Consider the following 13,114-nt stretch of genomic DNA (forward strand, 5'->3'; position numbering starts at 1 on the left):
AGAGTCTCTGATAAGACTAGCCTAATGGTAATGAATTTTTTTAGTGCTTGTTTGTCTGGAAAATATTTTTGTTTCTCTTTCAGTGATAAAGCTTAGCCTGGTGGGATATGAAATTTTTGTTGGAATTTCTTTTCTTCAAGAATTCTGAAAATAGGCCCCCAGTCTGTCCCAGCTTATAAATAAGGTTTATGCAGGGAAGTCTGCTTTTAGCCTTTTGGGATTCCCTTTGTGTGTGTTCTGACCTTTTTCTCTAGCTACCTTTGGGATGTTTTTCTTTAGCGTTGACCTTGAATAGTCTGGTGATTATATGCCTTGGTAATGTTGCTTTTTGTATAGTATCTCACAAGTGTTCTCTGAATTTCTTGTATCTTGATGTCTACCTCTCCAGCAAAATTCGGAACATTTTCTTGATTTATCACTTCAAGTATTTTTTCTAGGTTGTTATCTTTTTCTCAGTCTCAGGAATCTCACTAATTTTTAGGTTTGGTCACTTTACATAATCCCATATTTCTCAAAGACTTTGTTCATTTTTTAAAAAATCACTTTTTCTTTATTTTTTTCTGACTGGGTCAATTCAAAAGACTGGTTTTCAAGATCTGACATTCTTTCTTCTACTTAGTCCAGTTTATTGGTGAAGCTTCCAGTTGTATTTTGAAATTAAGTTAGTTTTTAAATTCCAGAATCTCTGATTGATATTTTAAAGATGTTTATCTTTTCCTTCATTTTCTGGATGGCTTTAAAATGTTTCTTTGTGTTAATTTTCAACCTCGTCTTGGATCTTAGAACTTCCTTGCAATCCACACTTCAAATTCTCTATCTGTCTTTTCCAAGTTTCCACTTTTCTGGAGACCGTAGCTGGAGAGCTAGTATGGTATGTTGATGGTCTTACTACATTTTGAATTTTCATGGTGCTAGAATTCTTACACTGGTTCTTTCTCATCCTGAGGCATTGATACTTGAAAATTTTGTAATTATATTTATGCGGATATAGTTTTTCTTTTCTTTCCCTATAATATTATTGATTTTTTTTTCTTTCCCTTTCCCACCTATTTTTCCCTAGGGGATGTGACTTTAGAGAATGCTGGGTAAGGTCTTTTGGCTTAACTTGTGTACTCTACACCTTTCTGTCAGCAGGTTTTATATTGGGCCATGCAGTTCCATCTACAAGCCTGTAGATGGTGTGTATGGCCAATACTGCTGAGTGTATACCTCATCCTTGTTTACTAGCAGAAGCTCTCTCTTGCCTCAGGCAATGGCCTTATTCTTGTAGTGCAAAGTGCTCTGAGCCCCCTCCTCAGCCCCAGAGGTGTTGGGAGCAATATGGGCAGGTCCAGACTGGCAGGTTTGACTACAGATTCCCCTAAGGGCAGTCATGAGCACCAGTGCTGAAGGATAATCCAGTGAGTGGGTACCAAGCACCCAGAGGTATGGCTAGGCATGGAGCTGGGAAGGCTTCTTGTCCTCAAGTTCTCTACACACAGATTTGGGGTGGTCTAAACTCCTAATCCAGGGGACTGGGTGCTCCAGATGCCGGGAGATCTGCCTAGGCATGAAGCAGAAAGGCTCTTCTACATACCTGGATCCCTGCAGAGAAAGTGAGGGGTGGCTCAGGCTGTCAATCTGGGCAAACATGTACTTTGAATACCTGGAAATCTGCCTAAGCATGGAGTGGAGAGGGCCTGCTGCACCCTGATCTATGCGCAGAAAGGGTGGAGAAGCTCAGCCTGCTGATTCAGGCAAACTGGTGCTCTGAATGCCTGGAGATTTGTCTGGGTATGGTGCAAAGAGAGTCCTGATGCAGCATGATCAATGCCTAGGAAGGATGGACAGCTGAAGCTGTCCTAGCAGGTTTTATTACTTTATTTTATTTTTTATTTTTATTTATTTATTTTTTGACACAAGGTCTCACTCTTTTGCCCAGGCTGAAGTGCAGTGTCACAATCACGGCTCACTGCAGCATTAACCTCTCAGGCTCAGGCAGTCCTCCCACCTCAGCCTCCTGAATAGCTGGGATCACACCTGGCTAATTTATTTTTATTTTTTGTAGAGATGTTGCCTCCCTATGTTCCCCAGGCTGACCTCAAATTCCTAGGCTCAAGGGATTTTCCTGTTTCAACTTCCCAAATTGCTGGGATTATAGGCATGAGTCACTGCATCTGTCATTCAGCATGTTTTAAATACACACAATTTTTAATATAATTTGATTGCAATATTTACAGGTTTTTTTTTTTAACTTCCAAAAACATTTTCCTGCATCCTTTGAAACTCTATTTTCTTGAGACTGAGTAATGCTACATTATATTGATAGTCATTCTTATTTAGTCTTTCCATTATTTGGGGAATTTAGGTTATTTCCAAATTTTGCTATTATACATAATGCTACAATGAAGATCTTTGGATATAAATCACTGTCCACATTTCCTTATTCTTATAAAAATTTACTAAAAGTGGAATTAAGTCAGAAGGGATTTCTATAAATCTATTATAATTGCATAGGAGAAAGAACACAAAGATTAAATCTTAACCAAAGCTATTTACCATGTTATGATAAAGCTCAAAGCTGTCCTCCAGGAAGTTCCTTCCAAAAGATAAAATGATGCAGGAGGCTGGTTTTCATAAGGAAATTTAATATTCTAAAACATGTGCCCTGTCTGCTTCTTGGCTTCAGTTAGATTCACACCTGTTATCTAAGGTAGAAATGATTTCCTTTGTCTATAACAGTTAAGAACATTGAATGCTGGAAGTAATAGAACATATTATGTTGCTGCATGTTTTTATGTCCTTTTGAGTAGCAAAGGACAGGCAATGCAGAACCATGAGTCTCAAGGAGCATTGTAATAGTAATTCTAGGAGTATTCTAATAGTAATTCTAGGTGAAAGAAATAATTACATTTTAAATATTTCTTTAGATTTACCTAAAAATATAATCTGAAGGCTTGTAACCTTTCTCATAAATTAAAGGCAGCTATTTTATTTACCTTTTCATGTCTAAAAAGTATTTTAACATTTCTTTTGGCTAAGCTGAAGTAACTAAGGTTGCAAAATGAATAAACTATTATAATGGTAGAAGCATATCAGAATCTACTTGGACTTGAGCTGAGAAATGTTGTGCTATGAAAATAAAATTGCTGCCTTATAAGGTACCTGCCATGTGAATACTGTTTTTACTCACTTTGATCTACCTATTATTTATTCTGCTATATCCATTTTTATCTTTGATGCATATTTAGTGCCCAGATCCATCTTGCAAACAGGACTTGTTGGCCTACCTGGAACAGATTAAGTTCTACTCCCACCAACTGAAAATCTGCAGTCAGGTTAAAGCTGAGATCCAGAACCTGGGAGGAGAGCTCATCATGTCAGCTGTGAGTACCGCCTAGCATGTACATGATCACAGGTGGAAGATGCTTGAAACAGAGTAACTACACCCTTGCTTACATGACCAAATCTTTTAGGTAAAATTAGTTTAGAAAAACTAAATTGGAGTTTTTATTAAAAGTACATGTATTTAAACTAGCAGGAAATCTTGGCAGATTTCTTTTAAAAAGGTTTAAAATGTTGTTTTTATTTACTTCAGAGATTAAAGAGTAAATCACATTTTATAAGCCATTTGGATGAGAAAGACATGTTAATTTAAAGCATGACTTCAGAATGTGTACAGATGGAACTCCGAAATGAATCCTGTAATTTTTCTAAAATAAATGCGTGTGGAATTGCAAATTAATAAAATGATTGCTTCACTGCTATTAATTGATATTCATTTCCCCCTATTTCTTTTTATAACATAGATGTTCGTGTCTTGAGAGTTTTCATTTCCATATATATTTTCAGAAATGGAGTATGATAGAACTTATTAGAGATGGAGGAAATTTCGTAAATTCTTTGGTGGCCCTAAGTTTTAAGCTGCTGTAAATTACCATGGTAGAACTAATGTATAACTTTTCTACTCATCTTTTAATAGCAGTAGATCATTTCTCTGGAGAGGAAATGGTAATAAAATAATATTTGATATCTATATTGGATTCAGTTATCAGTGACTTTGAAAAGGACATGGACCAAGATTATAAATTTAAGTTTAAATGGAACATTATAAATATTCTGGGAATTTGTATTTCTGAGAAAAATTTTTTTAGTTACACTAGTATATTTATATATGTGAAATATATAGGGCCTCTATATCCTGGCATTGGACATTCCCTCAATGAGTTAATGTTCTAAAAGAGGATGTAATTTCAAAACACAAGCAAAGGATCACCATCAAAAGTAGAGGTCAGAGGCTGGTCACGGTGGTTCATGCCTATAATCCCAGCACTTTGGGAGGCTGAGGCATCTGAATCACTTGAGATCAGGAGTTTAAGACCAGCCTGGCCAACGTGGTGAAACCCTGTCTCTACTAAAAATAGAAAAATTAGTTGGGTGTGGTGGCGCATGCCTGTAATCCCAGCTACTCAGTAGTCTGAGGCATGAGAATTACTTGAACCCAGGAGGTGGAAGTTGCAGTGAGCCGAGATCACGCCACTGCTCTCCAGCCTGGGCAACAGTGCAAGACTCCATCTCAAAAAAAAAAAAAAAAAAAAAAAGTAAAGGCGAGGAAACAAATAGTGACTCTCTATCTCTTGCCTATATTTTATGTTAATCTTCACAATAACATGCCAGATGGATCACTTATTTATTTGTTCTGCTTTCTTTAATATATAAAGAAGTAAACTTAAGAAGCGTTATATAGCTTCCCCAATGTCATACTAGTAAATGTCAGAGCTGAATTTACCTTCAAAGTCTATGCTTTCTCTGTTCAGAGAGACAACACTGAATCTGTGATGAAACTGAAAAACACAAGTCAAAAGTGAATAATTTGGAAATGATAAGATGGTATTGCATTCTAGCACTTTATTCCAGTGGTGGTTAGAGGGGGAAAAAATAGTGTCTTTGATATTCAAATTTTATCAAAAATTCCACATAAACAGTCAGTATATTAATAGTGCCCTATCCCTTTTCAAAGAAAAATGCATTTTACTTAGTCATAAGCCATGCAAACAGGAACATGCGTGTGTATTGACACATAAGCATACATGTATGTATATATACATTTACGTAGATACACACAGCATATATGTGTGTATAGATGCATATGTATTAATATGTATATATATTTTTAACTTCTATATATTCCTTTTGGCTTATTAAACATCCAGTCTTCATTTTCTCATTTAACATCATACTACGTTAAACATGTAAAAAAGTATATTCATTTGGAGGATAAACTCTTCCATTTACTTTTGTCATTTTCACACGCTAAACATGCTTTATAAGGTCTAAATTTCATATAAATTTTATTTTTCAAATATACACTTTCATATTGTCTGAAGCTAAGCTTTCAAAAAATATTTGGTGGAAGTTCAGCCTCTGCATAGCTGTTAAAATTTATTGGCGTTAATTATCCTTCCAAAATACAATTTCCTTTCTATATATAAACTGAGTTTGTATTCTTTCCTGTTTGGTATGATGATTCAAATTCATGAACTTTACATATATTACAGATAGATTAGGCAGGAGCTATTTAGAATCCATGATTTACAATTTAAAAGCTGAGTCATTATATAAAATGAGGAATAGCATTGCAAATCCAAAACTATTTATCATCATCTCACTCACTATTCCCCATTAGAAAAAAATAAATCTGAAAAAAGAAAGCATTCCCCCTTTTGCATATCTTAATGCCATCTGTTTGCAGGTAGATCCTAGAAAGCTTTCTAAATGCATTTCATTTAAGCGTGCGAAAGCACACTTACTTTAATCGCTCAGTGACCCTGAGTTCCTGTCTTGTTCCTATTCTTTAAATTCAGAAGAAGGTCTAATCTATCATTTTTCTATAAGATCTCTTGAAAAATGGCAAGCGTGATTCCAAAGCAGAGAGACACTAAAAATTACAGAAATGTGGTATTCAAAACTACAGACTATTCAAAGTTTACTAAATAAAGCTGGCATCCCACGATTAGGTTCACAAAACATTGCTTTACCTAATATAGTGGGTTAAAAATAAGTAGGTATGAATGGAATGCATTTCTATAGTGAATGGGCAGTACGTTCTGTTCTGGGTCTGAGGTGTGAAGGTTTAGGATAAAGAAGATGAATTAATAAAATAAAATAACCTGAAAGATATTGTCATAATACACCATTTAATTAAAATTATTCCCCAATCATTCTTACATCTGTATTGCAAGCACTCATCTTGAAGTTGCATGTTTTACCTGTATAGAGACAAAGTATATGTAGTTCATTCAAATCCATTACTATGAATTGAGCCCCTCTCTGTGCAAGGCATAGTAGTACATCTGAGGGATGTAAAGATGCTTATATGGTAATGTCCTTAAGATACTGAAATGCATAAAAAAATAAGAAACCTAAAATGTACCTGAATATACAAAAAAGACTCCAGGACACTGTAATAAACCATGCAATATTGGTATGTAGAAATGTACGTGTATAGCATGTGAGGAAATAATTTATTTGAGTGCAGAGTAGGTAAGAGAAAGCTTCGCAAGTGGCCCAAATCTGCTTTGGGCCTTGATTAATAAGTAGAAAACAAATGTGTACTTATAGGAGGAGGAGAGGGAAAGGATTTGAGATAGAGGGGACAACTGAAATAAAACAGAGATAGGGAAGACATGGCATGTTACAGACATGGCAGGCAGTCTGACGTGACTGAAAACAACTTTACTTGGTACTCTTGGTGTGTGTGTTGTGGAATAAGGGTGGGTGGGCGAGTAGAGCAAAAGTTTGTAAAGGAAACTGGGAATGTTTTGAAAGGATCATTTATAATTTAATTTTACCCTGTAGGCAATTGAGAGTAATTAGCAATTTCTTAGTTTGAGATGGGCATTAATAAATCTATGCATTTCAAAGCTAACATTTTTTAGACAGGGAAGTGATAGATTAGAAAGATAAGGGACTAGAGGATTGAGGCCTATTTAGGAATGACTTTTAAAAATTAGTTTAAGATGTTTATTGCAGCACTATTCACAATGGCAAAGACTTGGAACCAACCCAAATATCCATCAATGATAGACTGGATTAAGAAAATGTGGCACATATACACCATGGAATACTACACAGCCATATAAAAGGATGACTTCATGTCCTTTGCCGGGACATGGATGAAGCTGGAAACCATCATTGTCAGCAAACTAACACAGGAACAGAAAACTGAACACCACATGTTCTCACTTGTAAGTGGGAGTTGAACAATGAGAACACATGGACACAAGGAGGGGAATGTCACACACCAGGGCCTGTCAGAGGGTGGGGGCTAGGGGAGGGATAATATTAGAAGGAATACCTAATGTAGGTGATGGGTTGATGGGTGCAGCAAACCACCAGGGCATGTGTATACCTATGTAACAAAACCGCATGTTCTACACATGTAACCCAGAACTTAAAGAATAATAATAATAATAATAATAATAATAATAATAATAATAAAATTAGTCTAAGAGAGAAACAGTGAGAACTTACCTAAGACAATATTGATGAGAATGGAAAGGAGTGTATCTATACATGGAACAATTCTGAGGAAAATATGTTTAGAGTCAATTATCCATTGGGTGTTAAGGGTGAAAAAGAAGAAAGAATTAAGAATTTCCTAAAGGTTTGGAGGTTAAATAGTTTACTTAGTCAACAATGGCATCGTTAACTAAACAGTATATATAGAAGGAAGACCATGTTACAGTGAGTATGGAAACTCATTCAGGTTTTGCTTGTTGAATTGAAGTGACTAAGGGGCATCCAAGGAGAAGGGTTTAGGGGAAGTTGGGTCTTTGGTTCTGGAACTTAGGAAAGAGGTATGAAAGAGAAGTATATGGGACCATCCAGTGAAAATATGTTGGATGCCATTTTTTAAAAAAATAGCTGAGACAGTAATCCAGTAACAACTTTTTTCACAGAGTGATTCCAACGTACCTTTATAAGATTCTGAGACTTGACTGTGGCAGTTAAAACAAATTGGGAGTTTACTGTCTCCATAAAGTGAGCCTGCGAATGGGCAGTCTAGAACTGTTATGACAGCTTCACAAAGTCACCAGGGAATCAGGCACTTTTGTCTTTCAGCTTCACTTTTCTTGGCTTCTGGCTGTCGTTATTATCAAGGTCAAAAATATGGCTTATGCAGCTCGAGCAATGACTTGTATATTCCAGGAAGTAGGAATAAAGAGAAAATGAAGCAAACATTCCTTACACTTTTAAAGGGACCTTCCAGAAGGTCCCTTTCAAATACTTTTTTTTTTTTCTTACAAACTATTGGCTGGAGCGTAGTCATATTGTTATATTTAACTGCAAGGTATGCTACAAAATATAGATTTTGTATGTTTGTTTTTGTTTTAATCCTGCACATTGCTTTCCCCAGTATAATCAGAGTTCTATTTCTATGAAAAAGAGAATGTTGGGTGGCAGCTAACAGTTTCTATCATATTCCTTCTATGATTACCAAAATCACAGCAGTACACATATCAAATCATCTTTTTGCACATATTCCCTTCTAGACTATAAAGTCCTTGACTATTTTTACATGATTGATGGTGCAGTGACCAACGACTACAAAAGATGCTACCTGCAAAATTATGCAGGTTGGCTTAGCCTTAAAAGTACACATTGGGTTTTGCATTTAGAAGGTGTTTTTATATCTTTGTTAAAGCAGTATCAGTAATATGGTGAAGGCAAAAATTATATCATGGTCAGTTGAGTACTGAGTATGCAATGACAGAGAAAATATGGTGGCACAGACTCAATTTTCCAAAAGTTTGAAGTTGAAAGGAATAAAAGAGAGATAAAGAGAAAGAGACTTGAGGGTCAGAGCAGACAGAATCACCAAAAGCATTTTTGTTTGTTAACATTTTTATTTATATACTGCTTAAAGTGGCAGTAATTGAGAAATGTTTAGGTAAAGAACAAAAAGCGCCCAGAAGAGAATGAACCTGTGAAAAATTAAGACTATGACTGATGGAATAAAGTCAAGCAAATGAGAGAATGTAAGATTAGAAAAGGTAGAAAGATTAGGTTTGGAAAAAAAAGAAAAAAGAGCTCTTCTCAGTCAGGATGAAGTTGAATTAAAATATAATCACATTTATTAAATAAAGAAAATGTGGTACATATACATTATGGCATACTATGCAGCCATATAAAAGAATTTAATTGTGTCCTTCACATCCACATGAATGCAGCTGGAGGCCATTATCCTATGCAAATTAATGCTAAAACAGAAAATCAAATACTGCATATTCTCACTTACAGGTGGGAGCTAAACATTGATTACACAGGGACATAAAGATGGGAACAATAGATACTGGAGTCTCTAAAAGGTAGGAGGGGGAGAGGGGTAAGAGTTGAAAAAATTCCTATTGGGTACTATGTTCAATATTTGAGTGATGAAATTAATAGAAGCCCAAACCTCAACATCATGCTGTATACCCTTGTAACAAAACTGCACATGTATCCCCTGAATCTTAAAAATAAAAAAAAAAATTGATTTAGTCTAACTTAAAAAAAAGATATAATCACATTTATAGAAATGAATGAAAGGTTGAAGAATTTCTTGCTAATAAATCCCATGTTTGGTAAAATGGAAAGAGTAGTTTCCCGTTAAAATTAAGATTTGATCACTCTATTCAAGATCCATTTTAGCAATAGAACAAAATACGGATGTCCACATCTCAATCACTTTTCTTTAATGCTGCTTAGAAGAGAAAATAACCTAAGTTCACAGCAATTTTTTGAGATAATGAACAGATATAGCATATACTAGACATTTTTTACCAGAGCCAAGCTACAGGACATTGTCTGGATTGTGGAACCTGACCTAGCTTCAATTCACATGGAAATGAAGCCAGTTTGGCCTTCCAGCTGCTATTCTTTCTCAAATAAAGCAGGGAGTTGCCAGGTACTGTGGCTCAGGACTGTAATCCCAGCACTTTGAGGCTGAGGCAGGTGGATTGCTTGAGCACATGAGTTCAAGACCAGCCATGGGCAGCATGACAAATCCCGTTTCTACAAAAAATACAAAAATTAACTAGGTGTGGTGGTGTATGCCTGTAGTCCCAGCTACTCGGGAAGCTGAGGTGAGAGGATGGCCTGAACCCAGGAGGTGGATGTTGCAGTGGGCTGAGATCATGCCACTGCATTCCACCCTTGGTGATAGAGCCAGACCTTGTCTCAAAATACTAAAAAAGGGAGGAGGTTCCAAGATGGCCAAATAGGAACAGCTCCAGTCCACAGCACCCAGGATGACTGACTCAGAAGATGGGTGATTTCTGCATTTCCAACTGAGGTACCAGGTTCATCTCCCTGGGGCTTGTCAGACAGTGGGTGTAGCCCATGGAGTGTGAGCCAAAGCAGGGAGGGACATTGCCTCACCTGGGAAGCACAAGGAGTCAGGGAATTCCCTTTCCTAGCCAAAGGAAGGCGTGACAGACGGTAACTGGAAAATCGGGACACTCCCACCCTAATATTGCACTTTGCCAACAGTCTTAGCAAATGGCACACCAGGAGAGTACATCCTGCACCTGGCTTAGAGGGTCCCATGCCCACAGAGCCTCACTCACTGCTAGCATAGCAGTCTGAGATTGAACTGTAAGGAGGCAGTGGGGCTGCGGAAGGGGGATCCACCACTGCTGAGGCTTGAGTAGGTAAACAAAGCTGTGTGGAACCCACCACAGCTCAAGGAGGCCTGCCTGCCTCTGTAGACTCCACCTCTGGGGGCAGGCCATAACTGAACAAAAGGCAGCAGAAACTTCTGCAGACTTAAACATCCCTGTCTGACAGCTTTGAAGAGAGTAGTGGTTCTCCCAGCATGGAATTTGAGATCTGAGAATGGACAGACTGCCTCTTTAAGTGGGTCCCTGACCCCTGAGTAGCCTAACTGGGAGACACCTCCCAGTAGGGGCCAACTGACACTTCATACAGCCAGGTGCCCCTCTGAGACGAATCTTCCAGAGGAATGATCAGGCAGTAAAATTTGCTGTTCTTCAATATTCGCTATTCTGTAGCCTCCTCTGGTGATACCCAGGCAAACAGGGTCTGGAGTGGACCTGCAGCAAACTCCGAGACCTGCAGCTGAGGGTCCTGACTGTGTGAGAAGGAAAACTAACAAACAAAAAGGACATCCACACCAAAACCCCATCTGTACGTCACCACCGTCAAAGACCAAAGGTAGATAAAACCACAAAGATGGGGAGAAACCAGAGCAGAAAAGCGGAAAATTCTAAAAATCAGAGCGCCTCTTCTCCTCCAAAGGAGCGCAGCTCCTCGCCAGCAGTGGAACAAAGCTAGACAGAGAATGACTTTGATGAGTTGAGAGAAGAAGACTTCAGATGATCAGTAATAACAAACTTCTCTGAGCTAAAGGAGGATGTTCGAACCCATCGCAAAGAAGCTAAAATCCTTGAAAAAAGTATTAGACAAATGGTTACCTACAATAAACAGCATCAAGAAGACTTTAAATGACCTGATGGAGCTGAAAACCATGGCACGAGAACTGCGTAGTGCACACACAAGCTTCAGTAGCCGATTCAATCAAGTGGAAGAAAGGGTATCAGTGATTGAAGATCAAATGATTGAAATGAAATAAGAAGAGAAGTTTAGAGACAAAAAAAAAAAAAGCAAAATGAAATGAACAAAGCCTCTGAGAAATATGGGACAATGTGAAAAGACCAAATCTACGTCCGATTGGTGTACCTTAAAGTGGCGGGGAGAATAGAACCAACTTGGAAAACACTCTTCAGGATATTATCCGGGAGAACTTACTAACCAGCAAGGCAGACCAACATTCAAATTCAGGAAATAACAGAGAATGCCACAAAGATACTCCTAGAGAAGAGCAACTCCAAGACACATAATTGTCAGATTCACCAAAGTTGAAATGAGGAAAAAATGTTAAGGGCAGCCAAAATGTAAAGACCATCAATGCTAGGAAGAAACTGCATCAACTAATGAGCAAAATAACCACCTAACATCATAATGACAGGATCAAATTCACACATAATAATATTAATCTTAAATATAAATGGACTAAATGGTCCAATTAAAAGACACAGACTGGCAAATTGGATAAAGAGTCAAGACTATCAGTGTGCTGTATTCAGGAGACCCATCTCACGTGCAGTGACACACATAGGCTCAAAATAAAGGGATGGAGGAATATCTACCAAGCAAATGAAAAAAAAAAAAAAAAAAGAAAAAAAAGCAGAGTTGCAATCCTAGTCTCTGATAAAACAGACTTTAAACCAAACAAAGATCAAAAGAGACAAAGAAGGCCATTACATAATGGTAAAGGAATCAATTCAACAAGAAGAACTACCCTAAATATACATGCACCCAATAGAGGAGCACCCAGATTCATAAAGCAAGTCCTTAGAGACCTACAAAGAGACTTAGACTCCCACACAATAATAATGGGAGACTTCAACACCCCACTTCAACATTACACAGATCAACAAGACAGAAAGTTAACAAGGATATCCAGGAATTGAACTCAGCTCTGCATCAAGTGGACCTAATAGACATCTACAGAACTCTCCACCCCAAATCAACAGAATATACACTCTTCTCAGCACCACATTGCACTTACTCCAAAGTTGACCACATAGTTGGAAGTAAGGCACTCCTCAGCACATGGAAAAGAAAAGAAATTATAACAAACTTTCTCTCAGACAATAGTGCAATCAAACTAGAACTAAGGATTAAGAAACTCACTTAAAACTGCTCAACTATATGGCAACTGAACAACCTGCTCCTGAATGACTACTGGGTACATAATGAAATGAAGGCAGAAATAAAGGTGTTCTTTGAAACCAATGAAAACAAACACACAACATACCAGAATCTCTGGGACACATTTAAAGCCATGTGTAGAGGGAAATTTATAGCACTAAATGCACACAAGAGAAAGCAGGAAAGATCTAAAATTGACACCCTAACATCACAATTAAAAGAACTAGAGAAGCAAGAGCAAACACATTCAAAAGCTAGCAGAAGGCAAGAAATAACTAAAATCAGAGCAGAATGGAAGGAGATAGAGACACAAAATACCCTTCAAAAAATCAATAAATCCAGGAGGTGGTTTTTTGGA

The 13,114-nt window shown here is 37.4% G+C and overlaps 1 protein-coding gene across 3 annotated transcripts in view; it reads left to right on the top strand.

Moving 5' to 3' along the window:
• CTNNA3 (catenin alpha 3) overlaps positions 1 to 13,114 on the top strand; it is a 1,853,344-nt gene that overhangs the window by 1,793,592 nt on the left and 46,638 nt on the right. For all 3 annotated transcript variants that reach the window (XM_007963302.3, XM_007963300.3, XM_073019108.1), the window contains one exon: positions 3,231 to 3,365. In XM_007963302.3, the coding sequence (XP_007961493.1) occupies positions 3,231 to 3,365 (135 nt within the window). The remainder of the gene's footprint in view (positions 1 to 3,230; positions 3,366 to 13,114) is intronic.

This window comes from Chlorocebus sabaeus, chromosome 9 (genome assembly GCF_047675955.1).
Source record: "Chlorocebus sabaeus isolate Y175 chromosome 9, mChlSab1.0.hap1, whole genome shotgun sequence".
NCBI lineage: Eukaryota > Metazoa > Chordata > Mammalia > Primates > Cercopithecidae > Chlorocebus > Chlorocebus sabaeus.